Consider the following 27,230-nt stretch of genomic DNA (forward strand, 5'->3'; position numbering starts at 1 on the left):
TCTTGCACCTGAGATGTTCGTCGACATAAATTGATCGAAGTGAGCCTCTTTATTATCGCGCTCGATTGTAGTGATGTTCAAAATTTGGAGATGTTATGTGTGAGAGGGCAGCTCTCTCATGGTTCGCATGACTGGTAGCGGTGATTGCTGTTACAAGAGAAAGATCGGCGTTTCATGTTTTAGAGATCTCTGTATGTTTCAATGACCTGAACCTCTTTGTTCGTGATTTGCAAGACTGGTGCTTGCAGTTAAAACGGGATACGACACTGAGAGATGTCCTGTATTATTTTCTTCGGTGTATACGATGATTAGAACTACGCAGATGCATATACATATACTTGGATTTGTGTTTGTGTTTGTGTTTGTTAAGCAGGGAATTGTTTAAAGATGTGCGTATATAAGCCGTGTATAGATACCAATGTATTAAAGGGGCGAGGCGTCCAAGGGATAGCTTTGCCTCACGCCTCACACCTCATGAAACCTAAATTTTTTAATATATACAGTGAGCATACACATATATTATAAATACATATACACACACATATATACATATATTATATATATATATAAAATAGAGGATGAAAAGCACAATGAGTACACATATAACAATGCACGCGGACGGCACACACATCTTTTATATAAAAAATAAAAATCAGAAAACAAGGCAAAGAGATGATAGTGCAAGGAAGAGGTATGAGCTAGTTAAAACTCTACCCAAAATTTGGGTTTGGGAGTTTTAAAATAAAAAATAAAAAAATCCCCAGGCTTGCCTAGGCAGCTACGACGACGCCTTCCGCGGCCTTCCGCCCACTCCCTCAAAACAGAGACGGCAACCCTCAAGCCTAGCCTCACAGGACGCCTAGGCGCGCCCTAAGGCAAGCCTTTTAAAACATTGATAGATACACGTCTTGCAACAGGGCGTGGCGTATGAACTAGTTAGACTTGCTTTGTCTAATGAGAGAAGGGGTCGCAACGGCCGTGTGCTAAGCCGGCTTGTCAAGGTACATTCATGTTGCATTTCGTAAATTCAGGCTTGTCAAGGTCGTTTCTGTTGGAGATTCGGAATTTTGAGCCGAATCAAGTTCGAGTTTTGTCGAGATTACGAGCGCAGCAGTCGCATTGTATGATGGTGTAGTTGAGAATCCGATACATTTTCGAATACATTCCTACCACTTCAAGCACGACACGCGAGCACCGTCGGAAATTCATAACGACAAAGTCATGCAACGGAACAACTCATGGAAACGAGCTCGGAATTCAATTTCTCGACACGAATTGTTTTGGATGTTCAATGACAATCCATTATTGAGGAAACATTGAAATCTTTTTTTTTTTTCTTGAATTTGTGTAATGTCTTGTAATAATAACGAAGAGAAATGAGACTTAAATCAGTGGCTTTGGATGTCTCACCGACGGGGGGTTAATCGTGAAATCAATACATGTGAAATTTGGACTTCGTTTTCTCGAATACTTGTTCAGCAATCACCGCGCCGTTCCCGTCGGCCTTCTTGATCTCCATGTTAGCCTTCTGATAAAATGCAGTGCCCCTCAACGCGTCCGCAATGAAATCATCGAAGCCAATTGCTATGGCGGCTTCAGCCTTAGCTCCGTAAACCAACCTCTGTTCAGAAAGAGCAAACACAGATTGTTTAAACCGCATAAAAATATGATCTTGTTATTATTTCGACGAAATTAAAAGTTCGAAAATTGGACCTTAAGTCTTGAAAGATGGATAGCACCAAAGCACATTGGGCATGGCTCACAGGATGCATATATTTCACAGTCTGCGAGCTCGATCTGATTGAGCTTCTTACAGGCCTGTGGAAAACAATTGTCCCAAGAATGACATCAGAAAAAGCATTTGGAGGTTTCCGATTTGGAAGTACAAGATAAAGAATATAACAGATGACAGAAGCAACATCATAACTATAACTTGTAGAAACCGGAAACAAGCATATAAAACACGTTTGCTAAGATCTATGTACATACATACTCATCATGCTTACAACTCTGATGACAATGCTGATCATAAAAACCTTTCGTATATATATTTCAAGCTCACTTGGTTATAAAAACTAAACAAATTGGACATGGCTTTAAGTCTTCCCTAAATGCATTTATGCCCAAATGCTGGTACGGATCGAACAGTTTTGACATTATATTAAAAATCATGAATGCAGTAAGCAAAACCCCTCTCACGAGGCAACGCAGTTATATATTAGTCTAACCTCTCTTATGGCAGTAACCTCTGCGTGGGCAGTCGGATCAGTGTGTTTTAGAACCATGTTGTGACAGCTTACGACTATCTCATCATTGCGAACAATAACTGCACCAAATGGGCCTCCATCTCCACAATCAACTCCCTTATAAGCTTCCCCAACCGCTTCTGTTAAGAATTTGTGGTCTCTATCCTGTACAACTGGTTGAACAAACAAAACAAAAGGCAAAGCATGATAAATATGAAGACCAGATTGGGTTGCAAGTACCGCCTTTTTCTGACAAAGCAAATGAGTAAATGGAATTATTTCATTAGATCGATGTTATAAATTGAATACCAATAAAAATCATATGAAAAGAATATAAAACACAATTGCTCATCTATACTAACAATAAACTTAAATTCCTCAACAACCAGCTGATAGCGTGAAATTAAATGGAAAAAGTGACAGCTCAATTGGCATAACCGCACAAGTACATGATGATTGATTGTTTATATACTTAAGTAATCTTCATTGGTTTTCTGTGTACACTGGGCAAGGGGACATGGGAATGAAAAATAAGACGGGTTTGGTGTTACCTTCTTGATGTGCAGCAAATGCAGCGGCCACAGAAAGGGTTCCATCTTGTGTTTCCACCCCTGCCAAAAAGAAGAGGAGTAACAATGAATAACCAAAGCACCCAAAATTTCCCAAGTATATATAGCAGACATCCACATTTCTTACAACACTCTGAACTTTACAATTAATAAACAAGTTCCACAACTTATCGGGATTTCTGACAACAATTTAAGGGAAACAACATTGTAAACAATCAAAGGTCTGACCAGTTTTAAGCTTTCCTAGCATTTCAGTGAAAAGGAAAAAGAATAATCGGCAAGTGAAATACGAGAAAGAAAACTCCAACAACAACAACAACAACAAAGCCTTTTCCCACTAAGTGGGGTCGGCTACATGAATCCTAGAACACCATTGCACTCGGTCGTGTGTCATGTCTTCCGTTAGATCCAAGTACTCAAGTCTTTTCTTACAGCAGCTACATAGTTGACCAAGTTCTGTGTAAAGGATGACGGGTCCAAACAGTATCACAAAGCACTATATATAGCAGACAAAATTTCCCAAGTATATATAGCAGACATCCACATTTTTTACAACACTCTGAACTTTACAATTAATCAACAAGTTCCACAACTTATCTGCACTTCTGATAACAATTTAAGGGAAACAACGTTGTAAACAATCAAACACCTGACCAATTTTAAGCTTTCATACATATAAATAGTATTCCTAGCATTTCAGTGAAAAGGAAAAAGAATAATCGGTAAGTGAAATACGAGAAAGAAACTCCACAAAACAAAAACCTTAGGAGTGACTGCACTCGGAATATAATGAAAGCGTAAGATCATCTAGTAACACTGAACAGATTCACAGGTTTTCCAAGGAAAAGGAGGACGGTAATTCATGGTTGAAACTTGCTCCAATGCCATCACATTGCAGTCAAGGGCCCAAAAGCGATCCTATATAGAGAGAAAAAGTCTTGACACCGCTACTGGATATGACAAAAGACATGTAACTTACAGATTTTGCAAAGACAATGCAAAGTTTCCACATTTTTAGCAAGTTTGTGTACAGCAGCTACATAGTCGACCAAGTTCTGTGTAAAGGATGGCTGGTCCGTACAGTATCACAAAGCACTATAATGCTTATTAATTATCATTTGGCATTATAATACCCACGTTAAAATGAAGTCCCCAAAAAAATGCACAAGGATGCAGACTACATTCCTCGTTTGGTCGTTAATTCTTTTGTCAAGTGATTCATCGTGCCTAGTCATTTCGAATTCCAATCATGGAATTGCACTTGATTATTCAGAATCATTTCAAGTACATTGTAACCAGAAATTATATGATCTTCACAGCTAGTCTGCCTTATTGTTAGCATCAAATTTTCATTCTTTTGAACTCTCCCATCGAAATAGATCCCTACACAGCCATCCTCCACCGGAGCAGGGTGTTTCCGATAATCATACTGATGTGCATCCCTTCAATCAAATAACACAGAAACCCAAAAAAAAAAAAAAAAAAATGTACTCCTTTCGAATCTTTTTGCTGTCGAACTACCATTCTAAACTTACTTTTCTACTCTCTTAAGCTAAAACCAAGGCAAGTCTTGGGTTAAAAAGCAGTGGAAGCAGTTGCAACATACAAGCAGCCACCAATTTTCTGGACAAAGTTGATCCACAAAATTCCAGACTTACCCTAAACAAAATCTGCAAATCGGAACAAGAAACGATCCCAAAACCATAGTTTCAAACTAAAAATTCAGAAGATTTAAGTTTTACCTCAAAAAAAAATAAAAAAGAGTAAAAATTCCAGATCAAACCCATATACAATAATTGATCAAACCCATGAAAAACCAATCACATATACCCAATTCACCATAGATTGTTAAGACATACATGATCCAAGAATTACCCAACAAAGACAGTTAAAAAGTAAAAATGGGTCTTGAAAGGATCGTACCGTTAGCTTCCGCCATTGATGGGATTTGGGATTGCGCGAAGGAAGAATGAAAGATCAGAGGAACGGGGAAGTGAATGGGGTAAGTCAAAAGAAAGAAATTGGGAGGATGGAAGGAAGCGTGGAAGGAAAAGAGAAAGAAAGCGCGATGAGAAATGGAGAGATTGGGATGAGGAGGGAGAGCTGTGAATTGTGATGGTCCACGAATTAATATATATATATATATATATAGTTGTCGTTGGTAAAGTGCGAGAAGGAGACTCAACTGAAAGCGCAAAAGAGTAAGAGCGACAAAGACACGACATGTCGAGGTGTGATTATGAGGAGAGATTCACAAGCAACTCCGGATCCCTTCTCACCAAATCAACCAAGTCCGGAAACTTATTCTTATTCTTATTGGTTGATAAGAATAGACCCTACTTATTTTTATTGATTTCTTCTCAATAAATAGACCCTACTTATTCTTATTGATTTCTTCAATTCATTCGATTAGATGATCAAAAACTAAAAGAAGCGTGTTAGAAGTAAAAATTAGTATGTAGTTAGACTACTCTATTTTAAACCTACCGGACATTGTGTGTTTCTATTTTGCTTATCTCATCTAGTGATTGATTTAGAATATACCATTATGGCATTCTAGTTGCACGTAATTCATTTTATAAATGGACCCTACTTCTTGTTTATAACTACGTGATCAACACTCTTGCTTGATAGACACATTATTATATCCCAAAATTGCATAAACGTAATTTAAATTATAATAAATTTGTGCAAATATTAGTCAAAGCTAGGAATTTTGCCAATTGGTAACTCAAATTCATATAAACTACGTCATTCATTTTTTTAAAAAATTATTATTAAAGAGAGGTGGATGATTCGAAACTATTAAAAAAGCTAATAGAAAGGAAAGTTTTGAATCCGAGATGCATGTGTAGAAACTCAATATCCTATCTTCTAAGATATTAGACTACATGCAAACTACCTCATTCGTTATTTCAGTTAAAATTTAATCAAAACGTATCATTCATTATTTTAATTAAAAATTAATCAAAACGTAACGTCTCCATATCATGCGGATCGCTTTCTAAGAATATTTTTGCCAATTAAAGACACTTAAATAACTTAGCGTACGAATCTCATGTGACGTTTACGTACACTCCTAATAATTCAAATGTCAGTTGTGAAATTTTGTCCTAATTACATAATAATTTATGGAAGTTTTGACGCTTACAATGGGTGGAAAAGGAATCTTGTTAGTACCAATTTCGTTTTCTTCTTCTTTATTTTATTTTTAAATAAAATACGATAATATATTTTTGTGTAGACTCAAAACTAGAGAGGCTAGTAGTTAATGGTTATATAGATTTTTGGATAAATTACAAAAAACTATATCAACTATGAATCGAACCACACTATCATACTTTATATTTAGAATTTTTTGCAATGTTATACCTCCGTTAATTAGTTTGTGAATTTCTCAGTTAAATATTGACGTGGCTTGATGCGGGGCTCAGTTCCTCGCCCAGATGGATTCCACGTGGCACCACACCCAAAGTTTTCACGCCAAATGGCATCTAGCTGAGATTTCCAATACACATGACTTTCTCATCGGATGACACGTGGATATTCCATTAAAATTTTAAAAAAAATATTTAAATTAAAATTTTAAAAATTAAAAAAGTAAAAGTATGTTGTAAAGTGTGCCATTCAAATTCATTCCCCCCCCCCCCCCGATACACCTAAACCCTATTGACCAAATTCGATTCCCAATTCCAGAAAAAGAAGAACCCGAACCCTAGTTCTCATACCAGTGACTCCAATTCTCGAACAATCAAATTAGAAATTCAGTGAAAACCCCAAATCATCTTGTCGACTCACTTCCCTCACTTCATTAGTGTTGGAAAGGGGTTTCATTAGCTTCGAAGAAAAATTGAAGGATTCGACATGGGGTGGTATGTGCGCTAAGATCCCGATGAAACGACGCCTACCTATTGTAAGTTTTTTTTTTGTGCTTTTGATGATTCCAAATGCACACTGAACTTACTTATCGGAATTGGTTGAATATGGGTTTTGTGTATTCTTGTTTGAAAAGGTGGATTTATGCTTTGAGAATTTGAAATGGTTCCTGAGGTTTTGTATTAAGGGTTTGTAGCTTTGTTTATTCTTGTCTAAAAAGGTGGATTTATGCTTTGTTAATTCGAAATGGTTCCTGAGGTGTCGGATAATGGGTTTGTAGCTTTGTTTATTCTTGTTTAAAAAGGTGGTTTTACGCTTTCTTAATTCGAATTGGTTACTAAGTTGTTGGATAATGGGTTTGTTGCTTTGTTTATTCTTGTCGATATAAGGTGGTTTGTTGCTTTGCTTATTCTTGTCGATATAAGGTGGTTTGTTGCTTTGCTTATTCTTGTCAAGATAAGTTGGTTTGTTGTGGTTTGTTGCTTTATTGTTTTGTTTATTCTTGTCGAGAAATGGTTAACATGCTTTGGCTGTTTGCATATAGTGTGTCGGCTTTGACTTTTCATAATATGTGGTTTGTTTTGTGAAGAATCTTGTGCTTTGGTTTTTGTTGGCTTCTAATTAGGTTAAAATACAATTGCTTTTGTTTGTTGTTGGCTTTTAATTAGGGTTTGTTTTTGTGAATTTCAGTATATCTAGAACTATTTTCAATTGGATTGCATCATGGTGGGGAGATAAGTTATGACCTCTACATTGGGGGGAAAATGACATATATAGATAACTGTGATAAAGACCTCATGTCACTGACGGTGATAAAAGATATGGTGGAGGCAGTTGGATACAGTGAGCGGTTAATGAACTACTATTATAAGATTCCCAACATGGACCGGTTTGAAGCCGATTGAAAGTGATTCCAATGTTCAGACGATATGCAATTTTGTTCCAAAAGATAGAGTGATTGAGATGTACATTAAAGAATTAACGACATAATAAGTCGTAACCCAAGAACAGCAGTTTCTGAAGTCTATGGAAGTCAGTGGTCCAAGTAAATTGGTAATTGAGGAGGTAAGTAGTTTAGAGGGGGATGTTGGACCAACACCACTTAAACCAAGAAAATATAAGGGCTTGTTAGCTATTGAAGGGCCAGAAGTGGATGATTGTTGCACATCTCAACTAGTGCAAACATGTGCGACTAAGGTGTAGGAGAGACAAATGCTGATTCTCGAAATGGTCAGAAAGAGAAAAATGGTGAAGGGCCAGATGAGAACAAGGGGAAATCTGTGGCTAAGGTAGGAGAATGGGATATTGAGGTAGGAGAGTGAGATGTAGGAGAGGAGGATGCTGAAGTCTTCTTTGATGTGCCTATTAGTTTTAAGGGGAATGTTGAAGAAGAGAATGAAGAAGCTGCTGAAGAAAATGATAATGAGTTTGAAGAAAGTAATTATGGGAATGATGCTGATAACCCAGTGTTTTCCAAGTTTGATGTTATTGTGGAAGAAAATGAAAGGGAATCTGAGCACATAAAAGAAATGAACTCTAAGCAAACATATGAAAGGGGTTCTGAGCAAAAAAGTGCAAGGCAATCTAAGCAAAGCTGGGAAAGAGAAAAATAGCAAAAGGAAGAAGAAGTTGATGCTACAAATGTGGAACAAAATATGGTTGATGATCCAGACTATAACTCTAATGCCCTAGAGAGTGTGTACTCTTAAGATGATGAAGGAGGCAAAAAAACATGAGCACTTTCTAGAGTTCAATGAGAAAATATACATGAATAATCTCACTCTTACACTAGGGCTTGTTTTTAAGGATCATGTGCAATTCAAGCAAGCTGTCATCATGTACTCCCTAGTGAATAGATATGGGGAAATCCATTTTCCTAGGAATGAGAAGTTGAAAGTCACACTAAAGTGTGCAAAAGCTGCCCTTGGATGTGTTGTGCTAGAAAAATGCATGGTTCAAACATCATACAAATCAAGACCATACTTGATCACCACACTTGTGGGAGAACTTAGGCAAACAAGAACTTGAAGTCCCATTTGCTGACGGATTTGTACATGGATAGGATAAAACTTAATCCCACATGGCATGTTGATTCCTTTTTAGCAACTGTCGAATTAAAGTGGAATCACAGTTGTATAAGGATGAAATCTTACATGGCTTTAGATGGGGCTTTGAAGATCATTAAGGGAAAATATGCAGAGCAATACACAAAGTTGTGAGATTTTGCTGAGAAAGTGAGGAAGATTAACCTAGAAGCACAATGAAGGTGAAGTTGGATATGCAGAGGTTCCAAAGGATATATGTGTGCTTGAGGGCATGTAAATAGGGGTTTAAGTCAGGGTGCAGACCATTGATAGGATTAGATGTGTGTTATTTAAAGGGTGTAAATAGAGATTAGCTACTTTGTGCTGTTGGCATTGACCCAAATGATGAAACATGGGTTATAGCGTACGCAGTGGTAGAAATAGAGAATAAGTCCAGTTGGATTTGGTTCTTAGAGTTATTGGCCGTTGATGTTGGTATTGTCAATCAATAAGGATGGACATTTATCAGTGATAAGCAAAAATGGGTTAATTCCGGTTTTTCAAAAAGTCATCCTTAATTCCCACCACATATTTTATATGAGACATTTGTATACCAACTTCAAAAATATGTTCAAGGGGAAAACTTTAAAGGATGTTCTATGATGAATAGTCAGAACAACAACAGTTCCCCACTTCAAAAAAACAATGAAGGATATGAAGATGCTGAATGAAAAGGGCTATAATTGGTTGATGAAGAAACCTGCACATCAATGGAGCAAGTCCCATTTTCAAACCTATCTCAAGTATGACATGTTGCTGAACAATCTCTGTGAAAATTTCAATGCTATCATACTTGTGCCAAGACAAAAACCTATTGTTATCATGCTATTCCTTATTCACACACTGTTGATGAAGAGAATTCAGATAAGAAGGATATAATGGTGAACAAAGTTGGAGATCTCTGTCCTAAAATCAAGAAGAAGTTGGTGGAATCCAAAATTCAAAGTGGCAGGTGCATTGCACAATGGTCAGGGGGCAATAAATTTCAAGTTGATGTTGGAGGGGGGAACAATATGTGGTTGACTTGGTTGAGAAGGCCTGTTCTTGCAGAAAGTTTGGCTTAACAGGAATCTCATGCAACCATGCAATAGCTGCCATAAATTTTAAGAGAGAAAAACCGAAGGACCATGTCGATGCTTATTATTCAAAGGCACGGTACTTGAAGGTGTATTCTCATTTAGTAATACCGATGAATAAGATGTTTTGTGAGATGAAACTGAAAACGCACCAATATTGCCTCTAACATATACAAGGCAACTTGGAAGGCTGAGGAAGATGAGAAACAAGGAAACTGCTGAGAGGGACAATGAGGGTGAACAAACTCCCATAAACCCAACCAATAATACTCAAGGGTCATCTTTAACCACTTAAGCTAGGAAGGAAAAGGTAAGGGAGTTTGAAATGTACCATATGCAAAAAAGAATGACATAATGCAAGAACCCATCATAGACATCTTCCTTCAGGGACAAACATGTAACATTTTCTACTTTATGTGGTTTTTTAAATCCTTTAATATCATATTAGACTCTTAATTATTTAAATTGCTTTGTAGGCATCCACATCCGCTCAAGGACAATCACCATCAACAAATTCAGCCCAAGCTGCACCTAGAAAGAGGACAAGGAAAACAAGGGTAAAAACCTAACTATTTCCTTAGTTGTTAAACATTTGGATTTAGTTAAAAACCTTGCTTTGTCTCTTATAGTTTTAATGAACTTTGGATTTAGGCATCATAATCAGTAGTTGAATCATCTAGAGGCACCAAGTAGAGAAAGACCAAGCAAACCAATAACTGAATCATCCAAAGGCACCTAGCACAAAAATACCAAGCAATCCAGCCTCTTGTTTTTTGCACAGATGGTTGTTTTTTTTTGTAAAGGAATTATAATGTTAGAACATGTTTTATGCATCTAATAGGTCTTTTATGAATTGAATTGATGATGTAGTAGGTTTTTTTTGTAATGTTGGTTGAAGATGCTACATAAATTCAGTTAGTTTTTTGAACAGGTTTATGAATTTCTAGATAATTAAGCAGGTTTTATGCATAATTTGGCCCATTTCATATTTTTCTTTGGAAATGATGAGTAGTTTGTGCTTGAATACACTAGTTTTGATGTGGTTATATCATGATGAGTAGTTTGTGCTTGAATACACTAGTTTTGATGTGGTTATATCATTATGTTTGGGTTAGATTTTTCAAATTTGGGGTAAAGGATAATAATCTGTGCTTAGAATGTTAGATCACATTTTTCTCACTTTTTGGCGGGAAAAGTGAATTTCAAATTTCAAAATTTGAAATTCAAATTACCAAAATAAAAAATAAAAAATAAATCAAATATATTTTCTGACGTGTCTACTTTTGGCGGGAAAACTTTGGGAGTGGTGCTACGTGGAATCCATTTGGCAAGGAACTAGGTCCCGCATCAAGCCAATTCAGCATTTAATGGTGAAATTCATGGGCAAACTAACAGATGTATAACATTGCAACAAATTCTAAATATGAGGTATGACATTGTCATTTTTAAAAGATGAGGTATGATAGTGTGGTTCAACCCATAATTGAGGTAGTTTTGTGTAATTTACCTTATTTCTTTAGAGTGGTGATATTCCCATTCCGGTGTCTTATTTCCCCACCCACCATTTAATGAAAATGTTAATAACATATTTATCATTTTAAAATAAGACTATTAAATCCCTATTTAATTTAGTACTACAATTTTGAAAAAACAAAAAATAATTTAAAATAATAAATAAATAATGGTGGGTGGGGTGTGATATCTTTGGTGGAAAGAGGTTGAGAAAGATTTAGGTTAGAATTGACGGAAAGGTTGGAGGAAGGAATGGGCGTGTGCTAGATGAAGGCGAGAAACTTCAATGGAGAAAAAAGAGAATTGGGTGTGAGATTTGCGGTTTTGACAAAAAAGGAGGAAGAAGAGTGGTTCGGGGATCCAGGGTCTCTGCAGGACGACGTTAAGTGTGAAGGAGATGATGAACGTGTAGGTCTTATGTCTTGCATTTTTTTTCATTTTTTTTTCATTTTTTTTTCTTTATTTATAATATGATTTAAAGATGTATTGGAGTTATTTTTTTTAAAAAAAAAGGTTATTTTGGGAATAATGGTGGGTAGGGAAATAACATTTTACCTTTTTATTAGAGTTATTTAAAAAAATATATTATGGTTATTTTGAGAATAATGGTGGATGGGGAAATAACATTTTACTTTTTTAAATTTCTATGGTGGGTGGGATTATCATGTGGGTGAGAAAATAAGACACTGGGGTGAGTCTAGTAACACTCTTTCTTTATTAATCTTCTTTCGTTGACTTTGGAGTTTTGGAATTTTAGCTTTGGGCTTATTCTCGTCTTTGTATCCTGGGCCTGGTGGGTTGACATTTGTGGCCTAGTTTGGTTGCATTTGGGGCCTTTAGGTGTTTTAATGAAAATACTAACGTACAAAAGAAATTACTGGTTTTTTCGTTAAACTATATTTTAGGGTAAAAAACGCTTTTCCGAGTATTTTTTTAACAACAATGTTATTTTTACCATCTAGTTGTACTATTATTTGTATTATCTCTCTAATAAAAACGGGAACCACATGCATTGGTGGACCCTATCTATATTAGAGAGATGATACAACTAAGTGGTAAGTATAACATTACTCTTTATTAACAAATAGGAAAACTTTTAAGTTCAAATATTATTGCACGGAAGTGCTCTACTAGTATTATTGTACCCGACATTAACAATTTCATAGATAAGTGGTCTTTTCTTTAGTTTAAGTTTTGAAACCTTTTTTAACTGTTTATGGAGACAATTTAAAGTTTAATCGCATAAACAACATGTAATTTACTGAAATTTACTTCGTAAAAGTACCAAATAATGAACAACATTAGTTGCACTGTGCAAGTGTAGCAATCACAAACTCTATGATGAAAATTCCTGTCCTCGATTTACAAGTTAATTAACCGCTAATCAAATTAATTAATTGAAAAAACTCATCAACGTCGCAGGAACAGTCGTTGATCAAATATGTTTTCATCGTTTTAAAATTCAAGAACAATGAAAGACTTCCCGAACTCAATGAATGGTAATCCAAATGAGTTGCAACATTTTGTTTAATTCGCAAGGAAAGGATCTCGTGCAAGCTCTTTGAATTAAATTCGTCACAAAATACAACATTTTGTTTAATTTACAGTCAAATTTGCGAATTTCGTAAACAGTCACAAAAAGTATTAAACTCAGAAAATAGAACATTGTCATAAGTGGGACAGCATTTTATCAAAAGGCCTAGGCTATCAAGCAAGTTCTGCTGTTGCGTATTGAGCAAGAGTCGAAACTGATCGGAGCGTGGTCTTCAGAAACGATGGCGCTTCGGTTGAATGTCGAATCCTTCTTGGAACTGTAACTCTTATGCAATTTAACCATCGCCATAGCTGCAAGATTTTTAACCTCAAGACAGTTGAGAAAATCTCTTTTCGCTTTCTTCATGATCAAGCTTTCCTTTTTTTGGACGGAAACATTATTGCCGCTGCCGCTCCTTCTTTTGTTGCTTGGCGATGACGGAACCTCCTCGCTTCTCCTTCTTTTGTGGTTCCCTGCTGAAGACGGAGCTTCTGCCTCTGTGCAAATAACAACTCGTCGGCTCTCTTTTCGAGCCGCTTCCATCTGATACCGGCTCTTCAACCTCTCAGCCGCCTTGTTTTCTTTCTTGTTCACCTCCTCCACTTTCTTCTCGAACAGCTCCTTCCATCTGAATGCGGCATTCGTGTTGGTCTTCATGTTTTCGGCCACCTGATCAGCCATCGAAGCACCGAACTCCTCTATGTAGAATTTCCGCCACAGCTTATCGGTAACAGGACTCAAATCTCTGCCTCTGGTACTCTTCTCTATGCGACTCAACTCGTCCGCGGTGCACTGCGGTAGGATTTTCTCGAGAAGATTGGAATCTATTCCACTAACATCCCCGCCATGGCGGCGCATTAAGTCAACCACCGAAGACGGAGAAGCAGTTGCTGCTTTTGCTTCCACATTAGCCATTACTCTCTGCTCACTCGCTCAGTTGTTTGAGTTGGGAGTTTAGGGTTCGGTTTCTAATTTCAAGTGAGATTCCTATTACTTTATTTATAGGGAACGATCAGGTCCGGTTTCCTTTTCCTGTTGGGACTACTAGTACTACTAGGGTTTGGATTTTAATTCTTTTTCCTGGTGGAAGTAGGAATCCTGGTAATTTCATGTTTCCTTTTTCAAATTGTTGTAAATAATCTGAGTAATTCAGACAAGTAATTAATTTTTTTCTGGTTATACATTTTTTTTTTCATATATAATATTATTGAGTATTATCTTTTTATCGAAAAATGATTGAGTATTAGAATCAAGATTCAAGACCTAAAAGTTTAGGAAATCTTTTAAAATTTTAATATTGTAAATTAGGAGAGATCCTTCCGGTTACCCTCATGAATTTACCGTAAATTATGAGAGGTTTTTACTTACAACGAATAGATTCAAACAGGTCAACTACCCCTGTTACATCTAACTAATTTGTCATAAACTAGGGGCAACTAAATGCAGGTTTCGTCAAACTGTACCGCACAGTAGAAAACACCTAGATGTATTGTTTTGCCATTAAAAAAAAAAAAAAAAAAAACTCATGATCTCAAACATTGTCGCACCCAAGTCCCGAACTATTAGTATTACTGCACCCGACATTAATATAGTTGATTGATGAGGGATTTTTTATTTAGTCCAGGTTTTGAAGCATTTGGTAACAATTGCTAGAGACAATTCAAAGTTCAAGCGCAGAAATAAACTCTTATTTACTGGAATACTTTGCCACGCGGACCAAATAATGATCATCATTAGTTACAATATTGAGCAAGTGCAATAATCAACCACTAATCAAACTGTGTGATCAAAAAACTTCATCGGCGTCGCGACAGTAGTTGTTGATTTTGGCGAGCTTCTTTTCAACCCGAGGAGTATGCGGCGTTTGTACGGGGTAGAACTTGTAAATCCTCATATTTTTCGCGAGTGCCAGTTCCCTGGCCATTTCCTCTCGCATTTTAGCAAATGCTGGTCTTCTTGCTTCCTTTAGTTCCTCCCTCGCATGCTCCCCCGCAGGTAGCTCCACCTCAAAATCTTGCTCATTCTCTTCCTCCACAGTATTGTGATCGACTATGTATGGCACAGAGTATTGAATTTTCAAGTACCGATCTCTTTCAAGGCGTTCCAGAGCTACCTTTCTTTGCTTGCACCCCAAGTAACATATTTTCAGAGATTTTTTTGTCAGTCTCTCGACTTGGGCACCTCTCTTGTCCATAGGAATGTACGGGATCCAGCCCATCTTCATCTTTTTCATCGGAATTATAGCTTCTTCGCGGCCTCCCGGCCTGCTTAAATCAGTTATCTTGTAGGCTAGTTCTTGTGAAGGAGGGGAAAGCGATGATATGGCCACCACCACAGGGATCGATTCGCATTTGTATGATGGAGGCCCTTCCACAATGTGAGGCTCGGTTGTAACAAAAACGTAGACGTTTTTCTTGTTGTTTTCGCCATGGATTTCATGATGCAATTTCCCCCCTTCTACGAATTCTCGTTCGAGATTGGAGAAATCCCAGTCAAACTTGCTGTAGAGTCTGTCCAATTCCCACCACGATGTCATTACTGGAAAGGCAGATTTCCACAAGTCTTTCATGTTTCGGGCCTCCTCCTCCACCTCCAAGTGCCCGGGTTCGGGTTTAGGTTTTGGTTGGGACGTCTTGACCCGCTTTTGCAGTGGCCGAGTGGACTTGCTGTCCTCAAATTCCGGCATCCGGCTAGCCTTCCTCTTTGCACTTCCTCCTTTCTCCATTGCAGTAATAACGTTGTATAAGAACAATTGAAATTAAAAACTCAGAGCGATTGAGAGAAAAAAAGACAGAGAAAGTTTAATGGAGATCTAATTTATTTATAACGAGTACAATTTTCCTAATTAAAGTTGGATTAATTCTAATTCCTTGTCAATATGGGAGACTTTTCCCTAATTAAAGTTGGTCAATGTTAAACTTGGTAATTAAGAAAGACTAGTTAACGAAAGTAAGTGATCTTCAAAACTGGTAAAAATACCTACTTGGATTAGGAAATATCCATACTCCCACTGTGCTTCTCCCCTGTAAACATATTTGAGTATAGATTGAAGAATACTGAAACTCTACATCGGAAAATTGACAAAATTAAATATAACTTATATTGAGTGGTTATACTTCTCATTACACTTAATTATTATGTGATAAAATCCCGAACGAACATTCGAAGAGAAGGTATCTCTATCATGAGCTCCTTGGCAACGCTACCCCGGTTCTTTATTCAATATTGAAATTATGTTAATCTTGTATGCTTTTAGATTTCATACTTGAGATGATCTTTTCCAAAATCTTTTAATTTCATAAAAATAATTAATGATTTTGATCATTTTTATCCTATAACTTTTGCCTAGCGACTTAGCCCCTAATTTGGTTTATGAACCTGACCTAACACGGCTATAGCGACTCGATGATTTTATGGCGGATCAATGTGTTAAAGGGTCATTTGTAGGTCAAGAAAGCTCCAATAATACGTACACTATTCAAGAAAACAAAGTCAAAACTTCACATGTAATGAACGAAGACTCAATTCTCTTTGTATTACAAAGACAATTCACAGATTGAGTAAACAAATTGGATGATTTTCGTTATACAATAATAATCAAACCGTTGCCTATTGAGCACGTAGTTGAAACCCAAAAAGAGAACTAAGTTTCATACATTTTAGCTTAGCCTAATCATCCAAAACAATAATATCGCTTGGCTTGAATGTCGATTTATCTTTCGCAGAACTGTAATTCTTCATGATCTTACGATTTCTCACCTCGAGACAATTACGAACTTCACTTCTCAATTTCTTCATCGGCACGCTGCCCTTTCTGGAAGAAACATTATTAATGCCACTGCCAGAGCTACTTCTTTCATTATTGCTTGACGATGAAGGAATTTGTATTCGAGCAGCTTCAAATATTTGATGCCCCTGACTCTTCTACCTGTCAGCTTCCAGTTTTGCCTCATACACGTCTACCCATCTGAACACGACATTCGCTCTCTTAATCTTTTCGATCCTCGGATCAGCACCAAACTTCGCTTCACAGATTTTCTCCCACAGCTTATCTGTAACGGGACTCAGATCTCTTCCTCTCGTACTCTTTTCTATGTTCCACAACTGGTCGACAGTGCAATGTGGTAGGATTCTCTTGAGAATATTGAAATCTACGTCGCTAACATTGCCCCCACGGTGGAGAATTAGATTAGCAACCGAAGACGGAGGAGCTGCTGCTTTTGCTTCCATATAATTAGCCACCTTCTCTCTCTCTCTCTCTCTCTCTCTCTCTCTCTCTCTCTCTCACTTTTTTGACTGCGGAGTTGAAGAGTTAGAATAAATGAAAGACCTACGTTCAATTTGCTTTTTATTGGTTTCCTTTTCCTTTTCCTTTTCCTTTTCCTATTTGGAATAGGAATCCTGGTAAAATGTGGATTTGTGTTTAACTTGTATGTGTTCTTTTCTTGACGCATACGTACCCAAAAAATTGTCACAACTTCATAAGTGGACTGCACATTTTATCGAAATGCCATTTTTTAAGTGAAAATAGAGAAGGATTAGGCAAGATTAGTTTTTCGTCAACAGTCGTGTACAAGAAACCAACCCTCCTCCGAAGGGGAAAGAAGCGTTGCACCCAGAAACCAACCCGCCTTGTTTTCTTTCTTGTTCACTTCCTCCGCTTTCTCCTCGAACAGCTCCTTCCATCTGAATCCTGCATTTATGTTGATCTTCATGTTTTCAGCCGCCTGATCAGCCCTCGCAGCACCGAATGCCATGTAGAATTTCCGCCACAGCTTATCAGTAACTGGACTCAAATATCTGCCTCTGGTACTCTTCGCTGTGCGCCTCAACTGTTCAACGGTACAGTGCGGTAGGATTTTCTCGAGAAGAATGGAATCTACTACGCTAACGTCCCCACCAAGGCTGCGCATCAAATCAACCACCAAAGACGGAGGAGCAGTTGCTGCCTACTCCTATTGGGACTAGGGTTTTGTTTCTAATTTCGTTTCCCTGGTGGAAGTAGGTATCCTGGTAGGGTAAATAATCTGGTTTCCTTTTCCTGCTGGGGGTAAAAGGGATCTCCAAGATTGACTAATAATCCTAGTTTGCTTAGGAAACTCACACGTCAAAATTTTATCAGTACCGAGCATACAAGTCACGTGTTCTCACATGTCGCGTCATATAAATGTATCATGTATTTGAACAACTAGCTATTGATTTCTTCAATATCTGTTTTATTTTTACTCTCTCTTTCTGTGAAAGTTTTGAGTATTTTCTTCTCGCTAGACTATTACTAATAAAGTTACGATGGTTAAAGAAGGAGCAAATAGGAAGGCTAGCCAGAAACCTGCAGACAGCAGCAAACCTACTCGGCCATTGCAAAAGCGGGTGAAAGCTTCCGAACCCAAATCCAAACCGGAACCCGAGCACTTGGTGGAGGAGCCCCGAAAACTGAAAGACCTGTGGAAGGCTGCGTTTCCTGTCGGAAAAGGCTGGCACGGGATGGACTCGGTGCACAAAGAGTTCAAGTGGGATTTCCTTAATCTCGAACGAGCATTCGAAGAGAATGGAAGGCTCAATCATGAGGTCCTTGGTAACGATGACAACGTATATCTGTTTGGAACAATTGAATGTCATTGTCAGAGGAAGGATGAAGTTGAAGTCCCTGTTTTGGTGGCTGTTGTATCGCCATACCCGCCTTCAGATGAGCTGAGGATTAAGCCACTCGACGGAGCAGAAGTTAGGGTTACAATGAAAGAATTGAACATGGATTGGATTCCATGCATTCCTCTGTACAAGAGAGATTCAGACACCCAAGTGATAAAGTATCCTCAAATATTTGTCTTGGGATGCACGGAAAGGAGAAGCGATGCTTTGAATTACACGAAGGATGAAAGTTTCGTGAAACTTCAGTACTTCTTTCCGTGTTTGGATGATCACAAGGAGGAAGAAGATGACTGTCGGGCACGAGGAGAGGTGGATGAAGTTGCCAAGTTCATCATAGAGGAGATGATAGAAGGAGATGATGAGTTGTCTCCGATTGTAAAAGCTGGCTTGAAGGAATATGTGGAGGACAAGCTATTTGAAGCAAAGAGAAACGGCCGAGAGAACAAAGATAGTAGCAATAGTGTTTTTTCTTTTGTTCAAGCGATGATAGAAGACGGGGGATTTAAACGAAGGAGCTCGAACAAAGGGGCAAACACCCTTAGGCGCTTTAGCCGGGAAGAGGGTTTCGGAAGTAGGAGGATTTACAAGTTCTACCCGGTGCAAACACCGGAAACTCCTGACATTTCGAGAGCTAAATATCGATTCATCAACAAGTATTACGGCAAGCCTCATGAGGTTCCATAGAGCAGGATGCCAAATCCTAAACACATTTTACTTTTCATGTTTAAGTTTAATCAGTTGTTCATCGGTCCAACAAGACCGAAATTTCATAGAGCATTTTACCCACGATTAGATTGTCGCTAGTTAGAAGATTAAGAACATTTCGAGATCACAAATAAACGGAAGTCAGATAAATAATCTGAATCTGTTGCTACTTAATATAATAAATCTGTCCTCATCAGAATGCTGAAATTTTGGAAGTAAAAGAAAAACCAAATAGTAGATGGCTCTCTAAAAATACACACTGACAGCAGAATCTTCGTTTTAAACGCATCCTAACGGCAAAATATGTTTAAGAAAAGGCCAGTGCTGCTATGAGCAACAGAAACTAGAACTGAAATCACCAACGCTCATTTCTTCTTTGACTTTGCAGCATCTGATGCCTTGGTCTGCACGAAAAATAGAACAAAATCGTTGTAAGAAGCAAGGTAATGAAATCAAATTAGAATCACGCAAGGAAATAACACAAGTGACTTTCTTACCTTCTTTACTCCTCGGATCTTCTTGGCTCTGTTCTTTCTCTCCTTCAACTGCTTCCTTGACTTCTCTACCTTGGTATCAAGTCCGTTCTGCAATATATAAAAGTAATGTTTTTAGTGGCATGAACTCATAGAAGCAGAACTGATAAGCAACATTACGTTATGCTGAAAACGTAAACGTGAAACCAATAATGAAAATGGAAAGAAAATGTTTGGGTTAACATGACTATACTCGTGCTCCCACCTTTAGTTTATCAATACAGGTGACTTAAGTATCCACTCATTCTCAAGTACTAGTGCACACCAGAAATGAAAAGATACCAACAAACACATAGGACTAACTCAGATTCCGACGGCATTAACCAATCATAAAAAAATGATGTGAAAACAAAATAAAAAAACCTTTACTTGTTCATGGAAAATGAATATGGAAATTGAGAATATTTTGAATCGTCGTATGATGAAAAGAGCTAACAAAAAATACCTCTTAGAAGATACATTGATTAATACGACCAATAAACAATCAACAGCTCTACGATTCTTACTAACATAGATTAACTCAATGTGCACTAGGAGTCACCCAGGTGTTGATCAAATCAAATCACTTCAACATAGCTATCTACATTTCTAGTGGTGGCAATGTCCTATGGTTTAGGTAGCCAAAATGAAATTAGAATAGATCAGTTAACTCTGGACTTACCCTGATCAACCTGTACTTGGGCTCGTACTTCTTCGCATTTTCAACAGAGTCATAAATCAATCCAAATCCAGTAGATTTTCCACCACCAAAGTGAGTCCTGAACTTGAACACAAAGATTGCGTTCGGGTCCTTGACCTCATAGAGCCTTGCAAGCTTCTCCTTCAGCTCAGCCTTCACAAAACAACCAAGCCAAATTCAATCAGTGAGCAAGTGCATACCTCAGAATTGCTCAAATGGAAACAGTTAAATAACTGCTATTGTACAATTTCTTAGTTCTAACATAACCGTATCGATTAAAGTAAACAAACTAATGACAAGTTAAGCGATAAATACAGTTGATCAGACACAATTGAATGCAAGTACGTAAGAGCTGAAAACTGAAAGAACGCAAAAAGAAAAAAACAATACCTTTGAAACATTTGGCCTTCCTGGATGAAGAACATCGATGACCTACATGGAACAAAAGCAAAAGTTGAATTATGATTAACCCCGTAAGAGAAGATTAATCACGGAAAGCTGACAACACAAAATTCTAACAAATCATTTAAACCTCTTATTTTTCACTAAACCCCTACAATCCAACATACATAAAATAAATAAATAAAAAAAAACCCCAGTTGGATGAGTAAGAATTACATAAATAAACCCTAAATCCATATCAAAGCATGCAACTTTACAGAGAAAAATCACAAATAAATAATCGTAGCCAAATTATAATTAAAAACTCGGTAGGGTGAATAACAGCTTCATAAGAAAAATCATATATCCAGATTAAAGTAGGCAACTTTACAAAGAAAATTAACAAAATTAAAGAAATAAAACAGCTCAACCCACTAACAAATACACACACAAGATCGAAAACCCAATTAAATGCTAGATGCAAAAAGGAAGAAATGATGGAGGAACTCACGAATTGCTTGCGAGAGAGAAGGCGGTTGGTCATGAACTTCCTGGTTCGGATGGTGACTGCCTTGTCCGCCATGGTTGGTTTTGATTAGACCGGAAGATACCAAACCAGAGGGCAATGAGGCGGAAAATGGAGTAGTCGCAGCAACTACGGTAGAGGGAGCTGAGAGAGTTGGAAGAGTTTAGCTTTTATTGGATTAGGGTTTCGAAGGATGGAGACAGTCGATACTCGGTGGGTTTGGGCCGAGCTACGTTTAACTATTTTTTTTGTAGGCCAGGCCCAAATGCTCTAAATAATTCGGGTCGGACTTTGGACACCAAGTCATGATTCGGGCCGAACAAGAACTCGGTCCACGATTCAACTAGGCGTGCAACTCGGAGGGGTTAGACGAACTAAAAGTCCACCGAACATAACCCATTTTTATCATTTTGGTCCAGGATCGAATTTTATCGGGTGGTCAAAATAACCCATTCTTATAAGGCTTATTTTAACTACGCCCTGGAACTTCATTTTATCTCATTTTGCTCCTGTAACTCAAAAATCACCACTTTACTTTATGAAATTCAAAATTTGGTCCATTATGACTTATGACTCTCTCTTCCCCATGAAACTTATAAGTCGTCTCTTAAAAATATGTAGGACCCAACACCCAATAAGACTATGCCACATGTGTAACAAATTTGATTATAAATCTTCACATTACGTTGACATTCAACAATCAAAAAATATTAAATTTAAAAGGAAATGAAGAGATGGAAAAGATAAAAAAGGAAATTAGCCTGGGCACCCAAATCAAACTTATACAAGAAATTAACATATCCAATAATGTGGAGCGAATTTGAGTGTTATAGTGATGACTTTCAAATTTCAGGGAGAAAAATGAGATCAAAATCAAATTTTAGGGAACAAAGTAAAACGAACTTTGAGTTTCAAAAAATAAAATGACGACTTTTAAATTAGAGAAAGTAAAGCGAGGTAAAAATCAAATTTTAAGGACAGAGCTAAAAATAAGTCAAACATTTAACGTGGAAAATCTATTATCTTCATGGATTCATCCAAGAGAAAGAGACACGGACGAAGAAAATGAGGCTGAGATTGAACGAATCAGAGAGGCCAGCTGATATCTCCTCCTCCAAAATTCCGTTTCTCAAAACAAAAACCCGTCCACGCTTTTGATTTCTGAATTCCAAAAACACTCGACTCGAAAACAGTTTTCAAATGGCGGCAACAGCTTCGTTGCTCCTTCCCAACCCATTGAAATGGAAGCAGCACAATCTACTCCCCCGTCTCCGCCCCCTCCCCACTAACCCAATCAAATTCAAAAACTTCAATTTCCAAATCCAAAAACTCCCCTGCAAATTCAAAGTTCAATGCTTTAAGCAGTTACCCGACTCAAAATCTCAGTCCCTTGTCGTTGAAGAAAACCCAGCACAACCAGCAACAAACCCAGCAAACCCAATTGGGATTATCGCCGGAAAGCTGTTGGAAGCTATGAAGGGGTTGAGAAAGCCGGCAATGGTCGCCGTGTTGTTGGGTCTGCTGCTGATGTCCGACCCCAATTCGGCATTGGCTGCCTCGGGCGGTCGGGTCGGGGGAGGCTCGTTTTCTTCGCGCTCGTCGTCTTCCTCTTCGTCCTCGAGGAGTTACTCGGTGCCGAGGACTCCGGGCTCAAGGCCCGGTTTTTCGTACTCCGCGCCGTACTACGCGCCTTCGCCTTTCGGGTTCGGTGGCGGGGGTGGTGGATTTTACGTGGGGCCGGCATTTGGGTTCGGAGTTGGAGCCGGGTCGAGCTTCTTCCTGATCTTGACGGGTTTTGCGGCGTTTGTTTTGGTTTCCGGGTTCCTTTCGGATCGGTCTGAGGGAAGTGTGCTTACTGCTACTGAGAAAACAAGCGTTCTCAAGCTTCAGGTTTGATTGAATGCTTGTAATTTTCACTCTGCAGACATATCTGTATGTATATATGTATGTATCTATATGTATATTATCATGCTGCTGCTATGCAATTTGAAATCCTCGGTTAAATTAGAGATCTTTATACATATGACCCCATGAACTGTTAGGTTGGAAATTTGTTCGTTTATTTAGTTCAATGACTTGTTTGCCCTTCATTGCATTCAATTTGGATATGGATGGTTTGGGTTAGAACTAGGATTTTTGTGCTGAAGTGGCAAACTGTGGGGATTTTTGCCTTATTTGATCGGTGCATGTTAAAGGAAGGGCTGATTGTTCTATAAGTAGAAAAACTAGGGGATCAAGAAATTATATGGTTGTAAGTAAGCACATTCTAGGATGGATGTTTTAAGATAACTGAGTATTTGGGGTTTGGAGGAAGGCATCTGAAGGTACTCCCTGAAAAGTGCGCCGGTATTTGTAAAACATAGCAACATCGACTGGCTTTAACCTTGAAACGAGGATAATAGTAGGGGATCATACATACAATTTGGAAATTTGATATTTAGTGCTGTAATTTCACTTTATAGCCTAATTTTTGGAAATGTGATATGCACTTTATAGACTCTTTTGTTGGATGGCAACGAAGATTTTGTTCTCTATTGTTTCACCATCTATTTTTCTCCTTCTCGAAGGTTGGTTTGTTGGGCATGGGACGAACGCTCCAAAGGGATCTTAATCGGATTGCTGAAACTGCAGATACTTCTACCCCTGATGGTTTGGGCTATGTTTTGACAGGTGAACCTGTATATATTATTATTCACGCACACTTGCATAATACAACTGAACTCTTAGGATTGGGTTTTCAGTTAAACTAATATTTAGATCTATTACCATACCCAGAATGTTAAGTTACTATTTTGTATTCTTGATTTCTTTTCCTTCCGGGATTCTGATGCAAATTTTACTAAAATTGCAGAGACAACACTAGCTTTGCTACGACATCCTGATTATTGCATCTCCGGTTATTCATCTGTAAGTTCAATATCATCTGTTGGCATACTTGGTTGATATCTGGTGCATCATTGTTGTTGCCTACCATTGTTAGAGATGGTGGAAACCCATAGGTAAATCAAAGGAATTCATCTCTCTTAAGATATTTGGCACTATAAAGTATGAGATAACATATGGTAGTGGCAGCTACTTGTCAAGTAATTTAAACAGCTTAGGCTAAACTTTTAAAGATTAAAACTAATGCAATTTGATGTCTCGTGGACACATGCAAAGCTTTCTTACAAATTGCGAGAGGAGGCATGATCTATGCTGATGAAAACATAGATAATAGTGTCATGCCTATATTATAGAGGGGCGGTGGAATACTCCTTAAATTTATTGTTAACCAGAAAAAGTGAGAGGAAATCAAAACCGTTGGTCTGGTGGAATAATGTCTGAAGCACGATCTGGATTGGTGTTTTTCTTATAATTGTTAAGTTATGGATGCATGGAGGAAAACAGAAAGTATAACTTTATATAGATATGAGGAATGTGAAGGACATGGATTATAACTTTTGTCATGCTTGTAGGTTGCTCTAAAGCGAGGCGTAGAGGATGCAGAGAAAAGCTTTAATCAGCTTTCTATCGAAGAGAGGGGTAAATTTGATGAAGAGACACTTGTCAATGTGAACAACATAAGAAAGCAAAGCTCAACAAGCCGGAGTGCTAATGGATTCCGCAATGAATATATAGTGGTAAGGACGAACCTGTGTTGTTTATTTACTAGTTAAGCCCTGAACATTCTATTAAAATCAGTGTTTCCAAATCTAAGCATTGTTATAGAGGCCCTGCTGGGCTATCATGGAAGTATTGGTGAATATGAACGTTTGGGATGATGAACGTTTCTTGACCTCATCTTTGGTAGTGACTGCTATGCTTATATCATACATCTGAGACTAGATACCATACAAACATAAAAATTCTTCTCTCCTCTAGTGTTTTAGGAAATAACATAAAGTTTCGTAATTGAGTTGAATAGTTTCAGGATTGTTTTAGGGAACAGAATTGTTAATATCTGACCTGTTTTCTGTCTGAATTTCAATCAGATAACAATATTGGTGGCTGCTGAAGGAGTGCATAAGTTGCCTGCCATCAACGGCAGTGGTGACTTGAAGGAAGCATTGCAAAAGCTTGGATCCATTCCCTCGAGCAAAATAATGGTAACAATACTTTCATTGAACTCACAAATTTTTCTGCTAAATCGGAGCTGAGCTGATACATGTACATCTTGTTCTTTTTCTTGCAGGCAGTAGAGGTCTTGTGGACTCCTCAGAATGAAACTGACACTCTGTCTGAGCGGGAACTACTTGAAGACTACCCGCTTTTGAGGCCTTTATGAGAGAACATTCGGGCAACCCTGCACTATCCTGCAAGAGGTACAACTGAACTGCATATTGAGTCATTGATGAAGGGCCATTTCATTGGGGGATATCCGCGATGTACAGAAATTATACATGTCTAGAAAGAGTGTCTTTTCGTGTAATTTTATACTGAGGTATCTATATTTAGAATAGAGTTTCGTCGTGTTAATTACAATCATTTTCGTAATAGGTGTACTTTGGCAAATGTAATGTAACAAAAGCTAGAATTTGACGACATACCTTCCCAAGATATAGTATATAGTTCATGTTTGTTGTAGTAATGAAGACTTGTAAACTTTTAATGCAACAAAAGCTCCAATACCTTCTATGTATGAGCTTGTAAAGTTGTATTGCTAAGGTTGCTAATGTTTTGGTTCGGTTAGCGGTTATCTAGTCAGCGAGAACTTTCATGCACATGGGATCCAATTGTTGCTGTATCCTAAGTTAATCACACTACTAATGTAGAAAGTTAATACACATTGCAACGCATGATTCACTTGGAATAGTGCCACAATGATGTTCCAGGAGTAGGTAAGTAACTTTTGTCACATTGGAAGTGTGTAATTCACTTGGCATACCACCATAATGGCATTTCAGGCGTAGGAAAGTTTCTCTCCCATTCAAGAGTAGAACTTTCATGCACTTGGGATGCAATTGTGGTGAAGTCTCAAGCTAATCACATACTGTCAATGTGAGAAAGTCAAAACACATTGTATTGCTTGATTCGCTTGAGATATCACCACAATGGCATCCCTAGCGTTGGTAAGTTTCTCCCGGTTTGGTGTATGAAAAGGACATGTCAAGGGTTGGGACAAGCTTTAGGACTAGTTTCTTCCATCACATATTGTGGAGTTTGCCTAACATTCCCTACCATTTTGGGAAGTGGGAACTGCATCCCAATGACACTTTTCTCAAGGCTTCTTTTTACATCTTTCGGCTGTAGGTTGGATCTTGGATAGGGATGGGGGGTTGCAGCCGCAAAGTTTAAGATTCAATGGGCTGAGGTGATGGGATGAACTGACGCTACACGTGGAACTAGCTACCCTTTGTATCTGTGGATTGCCTTGGGTTGAACCCGACTGGTCCAACTTCAATAATTCTCTTAAAACGAATCATGTTTTCATGATTGTGTCTTGTGCCAACCTATGAAGTGGAGGTCATTTTCTGAATCCACCACAAGAAGGATGTGTTTTTATACGGCACTTTCACGTTTCAATTTCTATTGACGCTCAAACGCCACAACTTGTAGTAGGAGGTCCTAAACTCAAATGAGTCTGACTTATATAATGGAGTTTAAACATCACAGGGTGGCTCAGTGGTTAAAAATTAATTCTAGGCTCATATGCCATAACACGTTTTAGGTTCAATTCTTAGTGCTGATGAATCGCATGATGGTGGTCATGGAGAGGTTGAAATGTCTCTATGAGTCTTTCCGATCTCCTGAATGGTGGAGTGTCAAGCCACCAGTTTGTCCCTTTATATATATTTATATATATATATATATAATGGGGTTTGCACTTGCATGGGTTCAACCAGTACCTAAACACAAAGGAGTACCCCATGTACCTAAACAC

The 27,230-nt window shown here is 38.0% G+C and overlaps 6 protein-coding genes across 6 annotated transcripts; 2 read left to right on the forward strand and 4 right to left on the reverse strand.

Annotated features, from left to right (window-relative positions):
* Positions 1–1,236: 1,236 nt before the first annotated feature.
* LOC137722597 (guanosine deaminase-like) lies at positions 1,237–4,941 on the reverse strand. The gene is made up of 5 exons (XM_068461639.1): positions 4,739–4,941; positions 2,798–2,857; positions 2,229–2,419; positions 1,714–1,818; positions 1,237–1,621 (listed from the first exon to the last, which is right to left on the reverse strand). Exons 1-5 carry the CDS (start codon positions 4,752–4,754, stop codon positions 1,433–1,435), a joined length of 561 nt encoding a protein of 186 aa, XP_068317740.1. The 5' UTR covers positions 4,755–4,941; the 3' UTR covers positions 1,237–1,432.
* Positions 4,942–13,062: 8,121 nt separating this feature from the next.
* Positions 13,063–13,812, reverse strand: LOC137722192 (uncharacterized). Its single transcript, XM_068461156.1, has one exon. It carries the CDS (start codon positions 13,810–13,812, stop codon positions 13,063–13,065), a length of 750 nt encoding a protein of 249 aa, XP_068317257.1.
* Positions 13,813–14,683: 871 nt separating this feature from the next.
* On the reverse strand, positions 14,684–15,622 carry LOC137722194 (protein HEAT INTOLERANT 4-like). The gene has a single exon (XM_068461157.1). The coding sequence runs from the start codon at positions 15,620–15,622 to the stop codon at positions 14,684–14,686; it is 939 nt and encodes a 312-aa protein (XP_068317258.1).
* A 2,564-nt stretch (positions 15,623–18,186) lies between these two features.
* On the forward strand, positions 18,187–19,230 carry LOC137722195 (protein HEAT INTOLERANT 4-like). Its single transcript, XM_068461158.1, has one exon. It carries the CDS (start codon positions 18,187–18,189, stop codon positions 19,228–19,230), a length of 1,044 nt encoding a protein of 347 aa, XP_068317259.1.
* Positions 19,231–19,382: 152 nt separating this feature from the next.
* LOC137722465 (small ribosomal subunit protein eS24z) lies at positions 19,383–21,519 on the reverse strand. The gene is made up of 5 exons (XM_068461472.1): positions 21,356–21,519; positions 20,854–20,895; positions 20,446–20,616; positions 19,749–19,835; positions 19,383–19,655 (listed from the first exon to the last, which is right to left on the reverse strand). The coding sequence occupies exons 1-5, from the start codon at positions 21,425–21,427 to the stop codon at positions 19,617–19,619; spliced, it is 411 nt and encodes a 136-aa protein (XP_068317573.1). The 5' UTR covers positions 21,428–21,519; the 3' UTR covers positions 19,383–19,616.
* An 868-nt stretch (positions 21,520–22,387) lies between these two features.
* LOC137723015 (FLUCTUATING-LIGHT-ACCLIMATION protein 1, chloroplastic-like) lies at positions 22,388–26,070 on the forward strand. Its single transcript, XM_068462168.1, has 6 exons — positions 22,388–23,260; positions 23,938–24,040; positions 24,222–24,277; positions 24,826–24,990; positions 25,342–25,455; positions 25,542–26,070. Exons 1-6 carry the CDS (start codon positions 22,571–22,573, stop codon positions 25,632–25,634), a joined length of 1,221 nt encoding a protein of 406 aa, XP_068318269.1. The 5' UTR covers positions 22,388–22,570; the 3' UTR covers positions 25,635–26,070.
* Positions 26,071–27,230: the final 1,160 nt, after the last annotated feature.

Source organism: Pyrus communis, chromosome 17, assembly GCF_963583255.1.
Source record: "Pyrus communis chromosome 17, drPyrComm1.1, whole genome shotgun sequence".
Taxonomy (NCBI): domain Eukaryota; kingdom Viridiplantae; phylum Streptophyta; class Magnoliopsida; order Rosales; family Rosaceae; genus Pyrus; species Pyrus communis.

Coding starts and splice junctions, on each gene's coding strand:
- LOC137722597 (XM_068461639.1), bottom strand. Junction 1,819..2,228: donor AGGTTACTGCCATAAGAGAG/GTTAGACTAATA, acceptor TGTTTTCCACAG/GCCTGTAAGAAGCTCAATCA. Junction 1,622..1,713: donor TCCATCTTTCAAGACTTAAG/GTCCAATTTTCG, acceptor CTTTCTGAACAG/AGGTTGGTTTACGGAGCTAA.
- LOC137722192 (XM_068461156.1), bottom strand. CDS start 13,812: ATGGCTAATGTGGAAGCAAAAGCAGCAACTGCTTCTCCGTCTTCGGTG.
- LOC137722194 (XM_068461157.1), bottom strand. CDS start 15,622: ATGGAGAAAGGAGGAAGTGCAAAGAGGAAGGCTAGCCGGATGCCGGAA.
- LOC137722195 (XM_068461158.1), top strand. CDS start 18,187: ATGGTTAAAGAAGGAGCAAATAGGAAGGCTAGCCAGAAACCTGCAGAC.
- LOC137722465 (XM_068461472.1), bottom strand. CDS start 21,427: ATGGCGGACAAGGCAGTCACCATCCGAACCAGGAAGTTCATGACCAAC. Junction 19,836..20,445: donor CCAAGTACAGGTTGATCAGG/GTAAGTCCAGAG, acceptor TATATATTGCAG/AACGGACTTGATACCAAGGT. Junction 19,656..19,748: donor AGATCCGAGGAGTAAAGAAG/GTAAGAAAGTCA, acceptor TTTTTCGTGCAG/ACCAAGGCATCAGATGCTGC.
- LOC137723015 (XM_068462168.1), top strand. CDS start 22,571: ATGGCGGCAACAGCTTCGTTGCTCCTTCCCAACCCATTGAAATGGAAG. Junction 24,041..24,221: donor TTTGGGCTATGTTTTGACAG/GTGAACCTGTAT, acceptor CTAAAATTGCAG/AGACAACACTAGCTTTGCTA. Junction 25,456..25,541: donor TTCCCTCGAGCAAAATAATG/GTAACAATACTT, acceptor TTTTTCTTGCAG/GCAGTAGAGGTCTTGTGGAC.